Genomic DNA, 19,271 nt, shown 5'->3' on the forward strand with positions numbered 1-19,271 from the left:
TTAAACTGAGAAACTGCCAGAGGAAACCAGTCAGAGCAAAAGGTCACGTTATAAGTTGGACTATTAGAGTATCTGGTTCCAAAGAAGCAAGTATACAGTCCTTTACATCAAGTGAATCACCGAGGCATTCTTCAATAAGTTTACCTAAATCAATTCGTTAAATGAAACATTTCTCCAAAAGAGTGTCCAAGCAAGCACTATAAGAAGTTCATTTTAAATTCTCAGCAAATGATCAAAGCCACTGATAATTCTCAGTCCTGCAGAGTCTCCGTGGTATCGCAGTATCCAGCAGTTTCGTCAGACAAGCCACGGTAGCTTTGAAGGTTGAAAATTCTGCCTTCCCAAATGCCACAGGCACCTTTAGGATTTAGCTCCCAGCTACGCCACTGCAGAGCTCTCTGCTGAGGACAGGAAAGCGAAGCTTGTTCCACTGGAGGCTCTTAAGGGTTCGGAGCGAGTTCAGCTAATCACCACCTCCAAGGAGCCGCAGGATCCACCGGCTGGAGTTACCGCTACACCCTTGGCGCATCTCTCACTTCCTGTGCTCCAAGCACTTGGGTGTATATTTAGGTTATTGTTGCATTTTGCTCCTCAAAGTTGGGTAGACGTTCCTGTTCAAGTCCCAGCTCCTCAACAACTCGACCACCCTCTTTCCCTTCCCTGAATTATGATGGCAGTTTTAATCCGGACTGTCCACCTGGAATGTCAATCCTTATATTGCTACTTACACTTCACAACATACTGTCTTGTTCACCCATGAAGGAACTTGTTCTGAGAAGAAAGCTCTAAAGAGTGGGGTCCACTTCCTTGGTCACATGATTTGCATGGCCGGTTAGTCCTTCCTTGAAGTACTGCACGCTGGAGTGGAACAGAAGAGCCCTCTCCTTTCTGGCACAGAGGTGTTAGCTGTGAGCCCAAAACTACCAATAGCCCCATGGCCCCAAACCCATGTAAAAGCTAGTGTAAAGGCATGAAGAAGCACAAAGAGAGGCATAGATGGAAGATGGAAAGTGGGAATCTGGATGGTGTTCTACTCCCTGGTTCCAAATATCCCTGAAGTCACCGCTACTTGTCCTTTCTGTACTATGGTTATTGGGTTATGTGTCAGTAAAGTTGCCTCTTCAGTCTTTAACGAGTTTGACTATTAATAGCCTGGTATGGATACTGGCAAATATAATATCTTCTTCCTATTGATGGGCCTCTGTCCCATGGCTGGGCTATTTTCAGCATTAATTATATGACTTGTCCTTGTTCATTATCCATATACAATTGAAGAGCAACAAAAGTAAGTGATTCATTGCTGACACATGGCATTTCTTGAGCAGCCATTAATTAGCAAAATAGCACTTGAACTTAAATTGTTAAGGAGTGTCAGCAAATAAAACTGTAATCGGAATTTTTTTTCTCCCTTCTTGTGTATGCACCTTTGTGAATTTCACGAGGCAATTTCCAACTTTAATTTAAAACTTATCAGGGAAACCGAGTTCTACATTAATCTTTAAGAACTGTGTCTAAATGTGCGTGGCCTTCTCCATTCTCTCTTTGAGAAACAAGAGATGACCTGAGCCACAGCCTATTCACCTTCTCCAGCCTACCCGATTCTCAGCCCCTGGCACACAAGGACCACAGTCTGGTCTCGTCTTTAAGGAATTCACAAACAATGACTGAGCACGCACTATGTGCCAGGCACAGAGCCATATTTCGGGGGAAATATAAAAATGAATAACATAATTCATGTCTGAGTAGCCCTTGTCGGCTTCTTCCCCATACCCATATATTTTGGACTTTACCAATTTGGTGTGCTCCAACTTCTATCTGCTAGTATCTCCTTCACTGAGACAGGAATTCTGCTAGAAAGCTACTCTTCCGCACTTGGAATGAGCCATCAAGGATGGCAGGACGTGGGAGTTGTTGAAATAGAGGGGAGAATATTCAAGACACAGAGAACAAGAGCTGGAAGAAAAAATGTGGACTGGAGAAGGAGTGGAATAGGTATGGGGTCAGTGACCTGGAGCATTTACCTGGAGCAAAAGGTGTGTGAAGGGGAGGACAAGGTGATCATATCATCAAGGAAAGCTGTAGAGGACCTTGTGGGTCAAAATAAAGTGGCTGGGATATACTACACTGCTTTCCTCTGTTGCTGTTACCAAATAGAAGTGAAGTGTAAGTTTGTTAAGGCTATCATCTGTATCATCACATGGGTCTATCGGAGTAGAATTTGCAAGGCTTCTGATAATAACATGGTGCTAAGTCACATAAGTCGGTTCTTTCCCCCTCCATCCCTTTAAATAGCTAATGTTATTATTAATATTAACTTTTTGCACTGAGTGGTATCAACAAGATGAGACAGATCACCAGCGAGTATCAGGCTGGGATAAATCTGGAGACCTGGGTTCTAGTCTTTCCTTTGTCACCAACTCAAGGAGTAACCTGGGGAAAGTCATTTCTTTGCCAACCTTGGTCTGTCCTCCCATCTGTAATCTTGCAGGGTGGTTATTTGATGGTTGCTTTCTTACCTTTTTCAAGTCTGTAATCACATACCCATGACCTCTCCAAATCATTTCAAATAAAGTCATTCATTATTTGGGTACTAGAAAGAAAAGAAAGAAGGAAAGAAAAAAGGAAAGGAAAGGAAAGGAAAGGAAAGGAAAGGAAAGGAAAGGAAAGAAAAGAAAAGAAAGAGAAAGAAAGAGGAAGGAAAGAAGGAGGGAGGGAGGGAGGGAGGGAGGGAGGAAGGAAGGAAGGAAGGAAGGAAGGAAGGAAGGAAGGAAGGAAGGAAGGAAGGAAGAGGAAGGAAGCAGGCTACTCTTCCAGAGTACAGCAGGCCAGAAACACCAGAGAATTAACACTTCCCCATGCCTCCTCCACTCCCCATATCTCTGACTCCCAAAGCCCTCCAGCAGTGACTGACAGAAGTGGATGTACAAATACTCCAGCTCCCTTGATGCTTGGGGGACATGATGCTGACACACATGAGTAGCCCACTGTAACCGCTTAATAATGGACATTTTATTGGCCTCCTCTCCTTTGCTCTATTACTTTTCTACTTCCTATCAGTGTTCCCTGTATCTCCCCCTGGGGGGAGGAAGGGGTTATTTCCATTCAAATGTTCATTTCCTGCTCTGCTTCCAGAGTAAACCAACCTGAGACAATGCCCGTAAAGAACTTATACTTTAGTGGGAAAGACCAGCCTGCAAATAATATTCCTCTACTAGAGGAGTAAAGACTATGGAAACAGAAAAATAGATGCTTCTGTTCTTCCTGACTTAAGAGCTTCTCCTCCAACCAGAGGATTCAGAGTAAATGGAAATCATGTAACAGGCTTTGGGCCGGCGGGGGGGGGGGGGGGGGGGGGGGTGGGCGCGGGGATGCTGTAAGCCTTGTCTTTCATTACCACTGTTATGAATAGCTGGCTCCCTTCTACCATATTGGTCTTTTTTTCCCCGTGACCAGGTTGGGGACTTCTTCCCTCTAACCCTGAAAAGTGGGATTCCTTTAAGTAGAAGGCTTTCCCATGAATTCACTGAAAAAGGTGATCATTTAGTCATATTCTGCACAATACTTCTCTAAAATACTTTTTAAGAACTGCACTTGATACAGGTAGTACAGCAAAGGATCTAGGAGCAAAGGACTTTAATCTCTGCCTCCTTTACCTTTCAGATCAGGATACCATCATTTTTCCTCACTAAACTCCAGCTGTATTTTCAACTGAACCTTCGATGTCCACACTATGTCTCAGACTGGATGCTCTGGGCAGCAGACTCTGACACGGAATTTAGTGTGCACATAGTACGTGGGAGAAGGAGAAGAAAGCAGAATTGGGTAAAGGAAGAAGTCATACGGCAAAACGTATTGATGCTAGAGGGTACTGTGACGAAGACTTGTCAGAATTGACCAGAATTGACCTGTGTTGGGCCAAAATGTCCAAGTCTTTATACCCCTGTCTACATCAGTCATTAGAGACAAGCTGGCAGGAAGGTGGCCCTAGGCACGGTGGTTGGTTCTCTGCTGCTGAGACAATGCTGCCTACAGGCTGTCTGGTGACAGTGCTCCCCTCACCTGGGATGACAAGCCCTTCCCTGAAAGGGGATCTGGACAACGCATCCCACTAGTCTTCATACACTGGGATCTGCCTCATTTCTCGGCCTGGTGACCACCTCTGCAGGGGCGTTTTCTGCAAGTTGTGAAGTGGAGAGTCCCACAAAATCGGCGACTTCTCACAGTCTCCACTTCTCTTCCTCTTAAACTCCCGAGGCTTTTGCCAATACATTTAATCTCCAAATATACTTTCTGGGATCCCATGAGCTGCCTATTATCAAGTTAAAGTACGAGATTGGAATCGAATGGCATAAATAATCAAATTTAGGTTAGGGTTAGTGTTGGGCCGGAACATAGAATCGGGATGGCCCAGAAGACTCAGGTCTAGCAGGTTTGGTTCATCTAAGACAGTCAGGTTATTTGAATATTCAATGGATCCATCAAATTACTGGCATTTCTTTGTGCATCCCTGCAGCCAAACCCTTCTACCACATTTGAGGAAGTCCCTGGATGACCGAACCAGTCTGGCTCCAGAAAAAGCTCCTTTGAGGTGACCATGAGTTTAAATACATCACTCTGTCCCTCTCCCAATGCCTTACTCAAAGCCCTGCTATTTTCTGGGGGAGAAGGGGTCCCCAAATTGCCTAGTACCTGGGATGTAGGTTAAGCATATCCAGTTACCTATTTACCCAAGGGCTAGGAAAAGCATAATTTGCACCAAGTCTACGCTTCCAGTGGTGGTCATTCTGCTCTATTATCGCTTTATAAAGATTCCCTCTGTTCCATCAAGGGGCTCTTTGCTTTAAGCAAAGAATCACAGAGGAGAAGAGATGAAAAGGACAAATCTGTGCATTTAGCAACACACTTTGAAATTTAAAATGATCTAAACAAAATAGGCTGTCGTTATAACTAATTATGTTTTTAGTTTGGAAATGAACTTTGCCTCTAATTCAAAGTAAGAAATTACTTATGCATTTATCATTTTCTAGGGTACTCACCCCTGTACCACTTCAAATTTCACATTTTTCTCAGTGTCTCTTCACCAAAACAGTCAGACAAAAGAAACAGAAAGATAATAGCACAATAACAAAGGGACATGAATAATTGGAATGTCTCTTCAGTCAGAAGTATTTTTGCTTCTACTAAAGGATTTCACTATGATAAATATTATTACCCTCAAGATCAATGAATGAAGGATCTGCCAAATCTAACTCAATGCCAGGAAAATCTATATTGTATTTACAGATTCCAGATGGAAAGATCCAGCATTTATAGCACAGAGCATTTATATTCTCTTTCCTCCACTCTCCTCTCGATGTTCTTCCAGAACCAGAACTATTTGCCAGACTTACTGGCAAAAAGCTCCTTGTTCACAAAGACGATACTGTAGCCAGCAAACCGAACACTCTGAGGACTGTGCATCAGCCATCCTTGAAACCCGGACTTAATACGGATGCTCATCCTGCCTCTATGACTTCATTCCCTTCATGCCATTCTCTCTAAAAGAACGAAGTCGTTATCGAGATAAGATTTCCCCGCCTAGATTGTGAGCAGGCAAACTGAGTAGATCGAATGGATTTGTAAACATTTATTGGCTGTTTGAGTAAAGCTGTGCAGTATCATCACGAACACTGAACTCTGCCTTCATTAGCCATGCAAAATTCCGCAGGTCAGTATGTACATTTTAGCAGCTTATTAAGCTGCTAGATGCTATGATTCAATCAGCTTCACAGAATCCACTGTGGCATGGCTACACTGACACAGAAATGATGGAGGCCAAATAGATTCAAATTAGTCAGACTGCAGTCACCCTGGCATACCACTTTACCCGTCATTTACTCCTGCATTTGGGTACGTCCCATGCGCCTTTATTTGCATCCAGAAGATCCAGAACGTATGCCCCTCATGATGAATTTAACAGCCAAAATGAATCATGGCTATTCAGAGGAAAGAATGAGGAATCTTGTTAAGGACTGGGCTGTCATCAATTCCCAGACTGATACAACCCTATCATGTATGTGAGGGGGTCAATGACACAGTCAATGCTTCAGTAAATGGAAACAAGCCTTGCACTTTGGTGGAATGATGGGTCATGATCGCAATACATCTTGGAGAAGTAAATACAGCCCAAAGAATTTCCATTTCAAGGGGGCTATTCTTCACCTAATCCCAAAGGAACTAGGCAGCAGCAATTTTCAGAAATCTTCATTTATTTATCTGCTGCCTCAGAAAAAGTAGAAGGGATATCCAGAGAAGATAAATAACTACAACAATATACCATGGTGATCCAGTCAAACCCATAGAGTTTCTCTCATGCAACCCATTGCTGACCTCATCATAAATGTTTACTAACTGTTACAATCAAAAGCTTGAATCAGACAAGTCATTAGTTTTGTGTTAAATGTTCAGAGTCTTAGAGTTATGAGAAAAAGCTAGAAATAAGACTATTTGTATCAGTGATCAACCAAGGAGAGAATAAGGAGTGATAATGGCGGCAATCAGAGGAGAAGTAAAAGGAGGTACAGCATTAAGTAACATTTGAGTAATTAGTATGTGGTAGAGAGTGCATTTTTCCATAAGAAACCTGAGAGAGGCATTATTATCATCCCTATTTTACAGATAAAGGAACTGAGGCACAAGGAGATTAAGCAATCTGCCAAAGGTTCTACAGTGTGTAAGTGATGTGGTTAGATTTTAAACCTGGGACTCTAACTCCAAAGACTGATTTCTTCATGACTACGCAGAGCTCTATCCACTGGTTTATGTAATTAATCTTTAATATATCTAAAAGAGAAATGTTGTAAAGAACTAGTAAATATAAAATTCATATTTTTGCAATCTACAGAAATATCTTCATGTCCAGATACCTTCTTGGGATTTCGGAAATGTATCCTTTCAGATCACATCTAGTTAAAGATTCATCATGGGTATTAACATTAGGAGCAACACAAAAATAAAAGTGATAGGAGCTGAATGTTTGTCAGAAAACACAAGCGGTCTTTAAATTGTCATCTTGAGCCAGAACTCTGGATTTCAATATTTATTTTACAATATGGTGATAGGGATTTTTCTACTGAAATATTTATTTGGCTATGTTTGAGTCTACATAAATATTAACCTAGGAAACCAGGTTTGGGTCTATATCTACATAAAACCACTAAGTTGCTTTGTCAGATACCATTAAAACTTCTGTATGCTAATAAGAGAGTGATGAGGTGCAGGGGATACTGATCAGATTTTCTTTCTTTTTTTTTTTTTTTTAAGATTTTATTTATTTATTTGACAGAGAGAGAGACAGCCAGCGAGACAGGGAACACAAGCAGGGGGAGTGGGAGAGGAAGAAGCAGGCTCATAGCGGAGGAGCCTGATGTGGGGCTCTATCCCATAACACCAGGATCACGCCCTGAGCCGAAGGCAGACGCTTAACTGCTGTGCCACCCAGGCGCCCCCGATCAGATTTTCTTGATACGTAACTGAGTAGAAACACGATAAGACGAAAGCAACTGACAAGTAATGTACTTAAGGAAAAAAAAAAAAAGCAAACTACACATAGTTGACCCTCACTTGCTAGTTACTAGGTCATAATCCAAAAATAAAACCTGAATCTTTACATCTAAAGATTCTCAATATGAGATGTTGCTGTCTCAGTTACCCTCTGCTATGTTTCAAACATTCCAAAAATTAAAGCAACAGTAATCTCTTATTTCTCACGATTCTGTGGGATTTGACCAGGCACATCCTCTACTACTGGTTTTACCTGGGCTTACTCATGCATTTAGCAAGATAGTTGGCTGGGCCAGGAGGTCAAAATATGGCCTCACTTACATATCTGACAGTTGGTCCTAGCCATTGGCGGAGGCATTTCAGTTTGCCTCTGCATGGTCCCTCATCTTCCAATTGACTAGACCATTTTTTTCTCAGGAAAATGTATCAAGACAAAGAGGATAAAAGATGAAAGGCCTTTTGAGGCCAAGGCTCTAGGACTAGCACAACATAACTTCTGCCACATTCTATTAGTCAAAGCCAAATAAGTCTGGTTCAAATTCAAGATGATGAAATGAGAGAATTTACCTCTGGATTATAGGAACAGCAAACTCACATTGCAAAAGAACATACAGAGTGGATGGAAAAACTTTGTGGCCATGAGACAACTGACCACACACACACACACACACACACACACACACACACGCACGTGTACACACATACAAAGAAAATTCAGCCAGATTATCTGTATCAGTATCAACATCTCAATATCCTAGTTGTGAAATAGTTTTGCATGATGTTACCACTGGGATGAAACAGGATAAAGAGTACATGAAATCTGTGTTATTTCTTACAACTACATGTGAATCTATAATTATCTCAAATAAAAAGGTCAGTTTTTAAAAAGTCAGCTGGAAAGAATTTCATCAGAAAAAGCACAGAAAACAAAGCGGAATTCATTATCACGACATTTTACTAATCCATCGTGAGGCCAGATATAAAATAACATAGGTAGTTTATCTACCCACTTATTCAACAAATATTTTTGAGTGCCTCTCCTGGGTCCAGTACTCTTCTAGGCACTGGATATGTAACAGTGAGCAAAAGGACTAAACCCTTTTCGTCACGGGCCACACTCCCCACTATTTCACTCTAAATACTATGGCAAAGCAAAGAATAAAACAGAAGACCCAGGGGCTGACAATAGTCAGCGAGAAGTTGACACTGTGTGGTAAGGAGAGACTATATTCTAAATCTCCATTCTAGAACTTTGAAACCTTCCAGGAAATGTAATTTGTTTCTAAAACATTGAAAAGACTCTCTAGCTTAGACTTTCATTATTTCCAGAGCTCAGTTATCCAGAACCACGGGATATTCTACAAGTACTTGTATAGGTGTATCAAATACACACACACACACACACACAAACACACAAACACACACACACACATATGTGGTATAGAAATACATTTTAATTTTATTTGTCAATTGTACCTCAATAAAGCTGAAGAAAAGAAATATTTTTAAAGATTTTAAAAAATTGAACTATTCGAGACTGAGCTCCTTAATTCTCTCTCCTGCTTCTTGCCCACCTGCCAGACGCAGTCTGACTGCCCAAACTTGACAAGGATGCTATAGTGTATTCTACTACTTCTGTTTACCAGGCATCCATCCTCCCTTTCCCTTTGAGAAAACTGCCTCTTCTTTGCTCTTTGTACATGTGGGTTGATTGAGGCCAGCCTTAAGTATGAAGATGGACATGATCCAGGGTAAGTGAACCAGCACATTCAAGGGTGGACGTATGACCTAACTGGCCAAGGAGAGTCAGGCCCAGGACTTCTGTTAGAACTCTTGGGAAGCATGCTCTTTTCTCCCATGGTATTAAATGAACAGAATGTGAGCAAGTGGCTACTACTGTTATCTTGCCAATACTCAGAATGAGCTAGCCCCCAAAACGGCACCAAAACAGAGGAAAGCCAAGCAGAGAGACGGGGAGAAAATGGGTCTTAGTGACAATATTGAGGCTCTGATTTCTACTCCAGAACCCTCTTCAGAACTTCTTTTATTACATAAGCAAATAAAATTCTCTTTTGACTTAAACAAGTTTAAGTTGGGTTACTATCACCCACGACTGAAAGTGTCCTAACCAATACAAAAAAAAAGAGGATGAAGAGGATGTAGGAGTACCTCGGGAAAGCAGAATAGAGGACTGGAGAGGAGAGTGATTACCAATATTTCAGAGAAAGAATGAAGACTGACTTACTGTGTGCTTGCTTGCATGCCTTCTCTGGCAGTGGACCCAGAAACTTGCCTCACCCTTCAACAGGTAGAGTCAGCAGCACTGGTCTCAGAATTTGACGAAGACACATCAGGATTCCACTGAAGTGATCTTCATTACCGAGGAAGAAACAAGAGCATTGTTTTCAGAGGTTATCTTGTAGCAGCAAAATAAAAAAGAAGCATCTTTGTGCTTACAGAGAATAAGAAAGAAAGACAATAGCACATGATGACCCAAAATATCAGACAAGATCCTCTGGGTACAAATATTTAAGGTCCAAATGCTGGATTAAAGAAACAAGTATTTCACTAAGTGTATTAGAGTTCTCCAGAGTAACAGAGCCAATAGGATACATATCAATCCATACTCCATATATGTATATGGAGAAAGAGAGAGAGAGAGAGAGGTAAAGAGAGGTCTATTTTAAGGAATTGGCTCACTGAATGGTGACTGGCAAGTTTAAAATCTACAGGGTGGGCCATCGCCTAAACCATATGAGAAGCCATAGAGACCCATGAGTAGCGAGTATTGATGTTTAAGTCCAAAGGCCATATGCCAGCAAAGTTTACTCTTGCTTGAGGGAAGTCAGTCTTTTGTTCTATTCGGACCACCAACTGATTAGATGAGGCCCACCCATGTCACAGAGGGGAATCTGCTCAAACTCCATGGATTTAAGTATTAATTCCATCTAAAACATCTTCACAAGAACATCCAGAATAATGTTTGACCACATGTCTGGCACTATTTCCAGCCAAGTTGACACATAAAATTAACTATCACACTAAATATAGGAACAACAGTCTTAGCAAATTTCTCCATGTAATCAACTAAACTTTTCCAGCTTACAAAATCAGATCTATAGAAAAATATCCTCCCAGTGTGCTATCATTGATTTCAAAGTCTGAAATACCCAGGAAGCACAGTTGAATATGACAGGAAGAACACTGCCCTGGGAGTAAGAAAGCCTAAGTTCTAGTTACAGGTCTGGTGCTAATTTAACCAAGTCATCTCACCACACTATATTTCAGTTTCCTTATCTCTAAGGTGAAGGGTGGGGGTAGATCTAGTGACCCCCCCCCAAAGTACCTTCTAACATTCATTTACACCATGTTTCTAATCTTCTCTCTGATCAAAGACCACCAACCTCACTCCCTCCTAGAATCTCTAGTCTCTAGTATTTATTTCAAATGCCCGATTGGATAATGTTCTCTTTTGTAGTTCCAACCTTTATGCTATTTAAATAAAAGTGGGACATGTGCTGCTGAGAATAGCAATGACGGGGGTCCGTGGGTGTTGGCAGCATCCTAGCCAAGGTGACGCTGAATTGTTAAAGGCAGCCCACACTACAAGGTTTTCTCAGCTATATCAGGTGAAAGTGTTTCCAGTGGAAAACAAATTTGATCTAAAAGACAAAGATGATGACAAAAACATATAGCCCTTCCATTGGAGTTGGTATATTCTTCAGAAATTTCTGCTGAGAAGGGGGAAAGGTGTTTCAAGATGATCAAGAAAAGTTTGAAAGCACACCTGAGGAAAGAGGATTTGAGTTAAAGCCAAGAGTAACCCACTTCAAATAGCATTTTCACTATTCCTGGCAACCCAGAAATGCTCTTTTAGCCTCTGTAATACCTATAATAGCACATTTATGTTTAGTATCTAAGATGTGATAAAAATAATTAAGAGAGTTACAGTATTGATGGGAATGAAAAATGGTGTAGCTGCTATGAAAAACAGAATGAAGATTCTTAAGGATATTAAAATAGAACTATCATTTGATCCAGTAATCCCACTTCTGGGTATTTATCAAAAAGAATTGGAATCAGGATCTCAAAGTGATATTAGCACCCCAATGTTCATTGCGGCACTACTCACAACAATAAGACATGGAAGGAACCTAAATGTCAATCAACAGATGAATGAATAATGAAAACGCTGTATATACATACAATGAAATACTATTCAGCCTTAAAAAAGGAAATCCTGCAACATGTGACAACACAGATGAACCCTGAAAACATGATGCTAAGCAAAATAAGTCGATCACAGAAAAACAAATCTTGCATTATTCCACTCATACGAGGTATCTAAAACTATTAAACTCATATAATCAGAAAGTAGAATAGTGGTTACCAGGGACTGGTGAGAAGAGGAAATAGGGAATTGCTAACCAATGGCACAAATTTTCAATTATGCAAGATGAATAAGTTCTAGACATCTATTATATAATAGCATGCTTATAGTTAATAATATTGTATTATACGCTTAAAATTGTTAAGCAGATAGATCTCATATTAAGTGTTCTCACCACAATAAAAGAAATTTTTTTTAAAGATAAGAAAGTTGAAAGAGACATATGTTCTAAGGGACATACATTCTAAGGGGGAAAAAGCAATGTAAAAAGTAGCAAATAGGAATTATAAAGAAGATGGGACAAGAGATTATAAAGGAGAAAGTGTGGATCATTAAAGACCACTCTGAATTAAAAATATTTTATGGTTGTTCCAGTGATCTTACTTGACTTCAGGTTCTCCATGCAAAAGGATCACGTTCTTTGTGTTTCTCTCTTCACTTGGTACCTTGCCTCACACATGATAGGAGCTTGACATGTTTGTTGGAGAACAAAGAGATAAAGGAATGCCACTCCAGGTCACAGCTATCACTGTGGGTTAAAATTTTAGTCTGTCGATATTTCTAATTCAGATAAAGTCTTTCAGAAATCTTGTAGTTCATGATTAAGAAATGTTTTAAGTACATAACCTTCCAACTTGATGGAGATCTTTCACTGAAATATTGAGAGAAGTAGAATGCAAAAAGGATAAAATATTGAAAACATGTTCCTGCCACAGTTTGGTTCACTGTAATGATATGCCTTGCTTTTATCTGCAATATGAAATAAATGTAGCAAAACTTCACAACATAAGAATGATTTCCAGTTTTCAACAAAGTAGTGAGAAGTTCAGAACAAATAAGTGCTGACGGCTCCCACTCCCAAAACCTAATCTCTTTCTCACAGGAGAAATGCGCATGTTGACAGATTTCAGAGCCACGACTACACATACACTGTAAGAAAGCTCTGGGGAGCCAGATGGTGGTCAGGTCCCACAGTAAAAAAGAGTAGTGTGCTGGAGACAGAGCAGGCTTGAGGCCACAGTTCAAAATAGGTTAGGAGAGCTTTCTATTAATTCTTTTTCTCTCCCCCACATTGCCCTGGGAGAATATTGACCACCATTTCACTACAGTAATTCAGATACAGATGTTAAAGAAGTGATATCAGGGTAGCCCTGGAACGCAGCTGGGATGAAGGGCCTAAAGCAATGAGACCTAACGGAAGGGCTGGCCCTGAATATTCCCTTCCCTCCTTCCCCTGCCCACTCCTTGGGCCAGGAAATTACATTTAAAAGGTGCTATTCCCTGAATGGAGCAAGGTACGGTAACACCTGAAGCAGAGAACATTGGAATGGGCAGAACCCAAAGTCTCGCCCCATGCACTGAAATCTTAAAAGTACCTAAAGGAGCCCAAACCAAGGCCTGAACTTATGCCCATCCCCCCTGTTGACATTACAAGTCAAAGGAGCTGGTAGCCATAAAGAAGTAAAAGATACATCCAGAAAGTATTACGAGAAATCTGAGGAGAACACACATTCCAAAAGAAATACTATACTAAAATATGCTAAACGATACTAAACCTAAACCAACTCTATAATTTTTTAAAAAAGAAAAATTAACAAAACTCACAGGAAAAGAAAAAATAAAGTATCAAACAGATAAGTTTTAAAAACCCATACCTAGTGAAGTTATACTGAAATATTTCTAATATTTTAAAATCTTTACAGTAAAAAAGCAGATAACTTACATGTAAGAGGAATCAAACAGATATCAAATTTATCAACAGCATTAATACATGAAGATACTGTAGTAAAAATCTTCAGAATGTTGAAGAAAAAGTGTTTTGAAGCTGAGATCTTATATCCAGTTAAATTATCACCTAAATGCAATGATGAGATAAAGATCAAAGATTTATGAAGCTACAAAAATTTGCCAGACAAAGACTTTGAAAGAACTCTTGAAAAACATACTATAACAGAATAAGGAATAAATCTGGAAGAAAAAAAGCAAGATGTGAGAAGTAAGGATGAGGTAAAACTTAATTTATTATTTTAAGAAATAACCAGAAATATATGTGCACAAAAATCTAAAACTAAAATTCTAAACAATAATAAGATGTTAATGAAGTTTGAGGGGAGATACCAGAGGGAAGTGAGAGAAATTAGAATGTACTAAGGTTCTTGTCTTATTCAATGAAAAAACATAGATATTGATAAGTTCTCTGATGAAAAAAATAAGCACAAGTATAAATTTTACTAATTTGGAAATAAACACCATAAGGATAAAAATAAAATATATAGCTTTCAACACTGAAAAAAATTTTTCTCATTTACATAGAGTATATAAAAGCAGAAAAAATAAATGAAAAGGAAAAAGTGTAAATAGAATACAAAAAAATAAGATAACAGAAATAAATCTTAACAAAATTAATTACAATGAATATAAATGGATCAAACTTATCAATCAAAAGACAGAAAATCGCAGAGTGAATATTAAAAGCCAGGGAGAGCAATAAAGAAGGTATACAAAAGTGTTGATAATGGAATGGAAAAAATATACCAGGAAAATAAGAAATAAAGCCAGGTTATAGAACTTATAGTGAAAAACACCATAAGGGAAAAAGAGGAACGTCATATATTGGTAAAAGGAACATTATATCAGTCATGAACAGATGTATGCATAAAGCCTTGAAATATACATATTCTTTAACTTACTGAAAAATTAGAAGAGATAAATAGCTAAATCAACAATTGTAGGTGAAGATTTTAACATGTTCATCTCAGAAACTGCTAGATCAACAGACAAAAATAAACCAAACGGAAAATGTGTAAATCCCACAATAAGCTTGATCACATAAAACATAACCAGTAACACAGATTGCATATAATTTTCCAAACCCACAGGAACACTCACAAGAATTCATATTTTAGTACATTTTTCAAAACTTAATACATTTACTAAGTTGGCATTTTGTCTGTAATCCAATGTTGCAGACGCTCCCTTGAGAATTTCATAATCTCTTTTTAAGAGATGGCTTTTAAGAATGCAGGCTAAAAGTCAACACGCTTACATGCTGCTTTACGACTTACTTGTCTTACTGCTTATTCCTTCCAGTCTTTTTTTTTTTTTTAATTTTATTCGTTCTGTTTTAAATCAGGAGATAGCTCCTCTGAGTAAACTGTATTTCCCCAGGTATGACAACCTCCTTCCTTGGAATGGATAATACAATCTGAAACACATTCTCCTGAATACCTCTGATGCTAGCAAATTATTATCTTTATTGTTATCAAAAGTTACTTAGCACCACATCCCATAAAGAAGGTGGATATTTTGAGTCACATTTAAGTTGTGACTTTAAAAGAATCATAGTAACTGTAGAATGAGTATCATTTGTATCCTTTTGCCCTTCTTCCAACAAAAGTCTCCTATGTTGACTCTTAACCTCCTCCCCCACTCTTAGTTCAGACACATGGGGTGGAACGAAGACTCCATGGGGAAGCACATGCCCCAGAATTAACCAGAAACCACGTTGCATTCCCTTGTCCTCAGAGACGGTTTCACTGTCAGCATGCAGTCTACATCTCTGTAGACTTCTCTGGTAGCTACCAGAAATGATGTTCACTGCTTCCAATGGATTTCAGCCTGAAAGGATGCTACAGTCACTTTTGTTACCACACAGGAGAAGCCTATCTGAGAATGGAACCAACACAAAGAAGCAGGGCCCAGGGACAAGGAGACAAGTAAGATCCTGATCACACTATTTGAGTTTCTCTGTCCACCTGTGTTTGAAGATAGACCTCCCTGCTAAACGTTCCAGTTACATGGACCAATAAATTCTCTTTTTGCTTAAGTCATTTGAGTGGAGTTTTCTGTAACTTTCAACCAAAAGTTTTGATAATGTGACTTGCTTATATAGCTCATACATTTGCTTTTAAGGCAATTCCAGAAGCAAAAGTACTTCAAACCATGACAATATAATTGAAATGAAATCTCCTAAAGTGATTACAGTGGAAAAGAAAAATTCAGATGCATAGATTCTTAAATATTTGGTAAATGTCAGTCTGCTTAATTTTAATTCATGCTTTAACTATTCTAAAGTTAGATATTCTTCTTGCTGCAAACCGGATCACACGCCCATCCTTGTAACATGGTGATTAGGCAGTGTTACCAGAAGAGAAGAATCAAATGGGTACTAAGCAGATAAAAGTAACAGATATTCATTATAGTTACCTTTGAACAAACATGAGCATTTTATAGGAAAGCATTTTAATTTTTCATGATTTACCAGATTTTAAAAATTTTTTAAAGAGGGTTTGTGCTTTATATTAAAGATATTAGCCTAGAATCCATAGACTATTATAGGATTCAGATTGTCCATAAATCCTTTGATAAAAAAAGAAAATTTGTGCGCATGACCATATGGAGATTTGGGAGAAGGAAATCTATAGCTTTTCTTGGATTCTCAGAAGAGTCCATAGTGCAAGAAAGGGTCAGAAATAACTACTGTCTTATAGATGGTTTTGATATCTAATGAACATTTTCCAAGAGAAATATATCCAACTTTTGAAATGACTCAAGACAGAACATGCCCAGTACACCTATATGTGGTTATCTCTGGTGACAGGATAAGAGCCAGTTTTTTTCTTTGAAATTTTCTGCATTTCCAACATTATCTATGATGAATATGAATTATGTCAGTAAGATAAAAAGTTAATTTAAGGAAAAAAGGTCTACTTATATCCCTGGGTCTACCATAAAATTCCCAGGTCAAACATAGCAGTTAAGCCATTTCAATATTTAAATCAATGGGCAGTACCAGAACAAGGCATCAAAATTCAAAAGGCATAAAAACTCACTCAAGTAATCAGGAAATCCCATATTCTCTGAACTAAAATTTTGCAATTGTCTCTTAAACTCACTAATTGCCCAAACATTCAAGATATAAAAAAAAAGAAAAGAAAAAGTATGGAAAATGTGAACCACCACTCTTAAATCAATCCTACTATCAAGTTCTATTCTCATTCAAATGCTCCCCCAAGAGCTTTAAAAATTCAGTGGTGAACAGTGTCTTCCAATAAAGTGCACCACTGCGTTCAGTGCCAAAAGATTAATAAAACTTAACAAAGATAATTACTTAAAAGTAGTCTCCACTGGGTGAGTCAGGGTGAGAAAAGATTCATTCCTGCTAGTAATAATTATCCCTGGGTAAATTATTTCTTAACTATGCTCTCCCAAAGGTGCCTTCTGCCAGAGAGCTCTTACAGGGAAACCAATAGCCTGCTAGGGTTTATTTTAAGGTCATAATCCACTTGCCAGCCTATGTCAACCTAACAGTCTTCTTCTCTATCACTATTCCTTTCAAACCTTTCTAGAATATATTCTTCATTTATTTCTTCCCCCAACGAAAAATTACAACAATAATAACAGGTAACACTAATGGAGTACTTAGTATAATGCCCGGCATATAGCAAGTGCTTTATGGTCACCCATTCCTTTATTCATTATTTTATTTACTCCACAAATATTTATTGAGTACCCTCCCCTTGCCAAGCACCATGCTAGGTTCTTAGTATACATTAGTGATGAAAGCAGATAAAGACCCTGCTCATATGGAATTTTGTATTGCATAGAGAGATGGGCAATAAAAAATAAACATAATTAGCAAATTATATAGTATTTAGGGAGGTGATAATAAAAAGTAAAGCAGGACTAAGAAATTGGGAGTGCCACAGTGGGGCTGGAACACAGTACATTGCTAAGAGGTGGGGTTAGCACAGTTTCATTAAGAAGGTAAGATTTGAAAAAGGATTTGAAGGGAAGGAAGTTAGCTAAGAAAACACTTGAAGGAGGAATATTCTAGGCAGAGAAAATTGTTAGTACAAAAGCTTTACAGCAAGAGCTTAAATGGCCTGTTCAAGGAATAAGGAGGCTGCACAGACGGCGGCAGGTGAGAAAGGAAAAGAACGATGGGTGGTGAGGCCAGAGAGGTAAGGAAAGTGCAGAGTATGTACAGCCTTGCAGGTCTTTGTAAAAACTTTAATTTTTTGAGAGAAATGGAATCCACTCATCAGCAGTAGAACAGTGATATGACCTTACATTTTTAAAGAACTCTCTAGCAAAACTCAAGCGATGTTGAGAAAAGACTATAGAAGGCAATGCTAGAATCAATGTAGGAGGTGAACTCAGATAGAGATGGTAGCCACTGGCAGGAAGTAGCTAGATTCAGGATATTCTTTGTAGGCCTGAGGTGTGTGTGAGGTCTGAGAGAAACAAGGATGACTTCAGAAGGTTTGGCCTTGGGAAGTAGATCAATTTGCCATCAGTGGGATGGAGAGGGCTGTGGGTGTGAGGTCTGAGAGAAACAAGGATGACTTCAGAAGGTTTGGCCTTGGGAAGTAGATCAATTTGCCATCAGTGGGATGGAGAGGGCTGTGGGTGTGAGGTCTGAGAGAAACAAGGATGACTTCAGAAGGTTTGGCCTTGGGAAGTAGATCAATTTGCCATCAGTGGGATGGAGAGGGCTGTGGGTGTGAGGTCTGAGAGAAACAAGGATGACTTCAGAAGGTTTGGCCTTCTGAACGTGTGTGAGGTCTAAGAGAAACAAGGGTATGTGTGTGTGTGAGGTCTGAGAGAAACAAGGATGACTTCAGAAGGTTTGGCCTTGGGAAGTAGATCAATTTGCCATCAGTGGGATGGAGAGGGCTGTGGGTAAAGCAGGTTTGAGGGGGAAGTTCAAGATTTCAGTTTTGGACATGTTGAGTTGGGGATGTATATTAGCCCTCTAAATGGAGATGTCTAATAAGCAGGTGTATATATAGGTCTGAAGTTTGGAAGACAGTTCTGGATTAGAGATAAAGATTTACAAGTCATCAGCATATGGACAGTATTTAAAACCAGGCTGGCTGATGGGGATGGCACAGGATGGGAGAAGAGGAGAGGAGGGAAAATAAAGCAAAATGAGGTCTGAGCCCTAAGATACTCCAACATTAAAAGCCCAGGAAGACAAGAAAAAAAATAGTGAGGATGAGAGATCGGTGAAGTGGGAGAAAAGCACCATAGCATTTAATTCATAGAGCAACTAGGTAGTATTATTATTTCCATTTCACAGATGAGAAAATCAAGGCATAGCAAAGTTATTGCATCCCAGGTCTCAGCTTTAATAGCATGGATTTGATTCAGATTTGTCTGACTCCATAGTTCATATTCCAGTCCAGAATGCTAAATTGCTACCTACCTAGTCTTCAAAGCATGTCTCTCCCCTAAAAATATTGCCTTCTTTATCTACCAAATCCTCATTTTCCTACAGCACATGTATTTTAAGGTTAAATATTTAGAGATCACTCTCCCTTCTCCCATTGTTTCT

At 39.2% G+C, this 19,271-nt stretch overlaps 1 protein-coding gene across 2 annotated transcripts in view; it reads right to left on the reverse strand.

Annotated features, from left to right (window-relative positions):
- Positions 1 to 9,787: 9,787 nt before the first annotated feature.
- The window catches only part of TPH2 (tryptophan hydroxylase 2), a 163,182-nt gene continuing 153,698 nt past the window's right edge, over positions 9,788 to 19,271 (reverse strand). For both annotated transcript variants that reach the window (XM_057316419.1, XM_044384586.3), the window contains exon 11: positions 9,788 to 9,913. In XM_057316419.1, the coding sequence (XP_057172402.1) occupies positions 9,893 to 9,913 (21 nt within the window). In that variant the 3' untranslated portion in view covers positions 9,788 to 9,892. The remainder of the gene's footprint in view (positions 9,914 to 19,271) is intronic.

The sequence above is a fragment of the Ursus arctos genome, unplaced genomic scaffold (genome assembly GCF_023065955.2).
Source record: "Ursus arctos isolate Adak ecotype North America unplaced genomic scaffold, UrsArc2.0 scaffold_21, whole genome shotgun sequence".
Lineage (NCBI taxonomy): Eukaryota > Metazoa > Chordata > Mammalia > Carnivora > Ursidae > Ursus > Ursus arctos.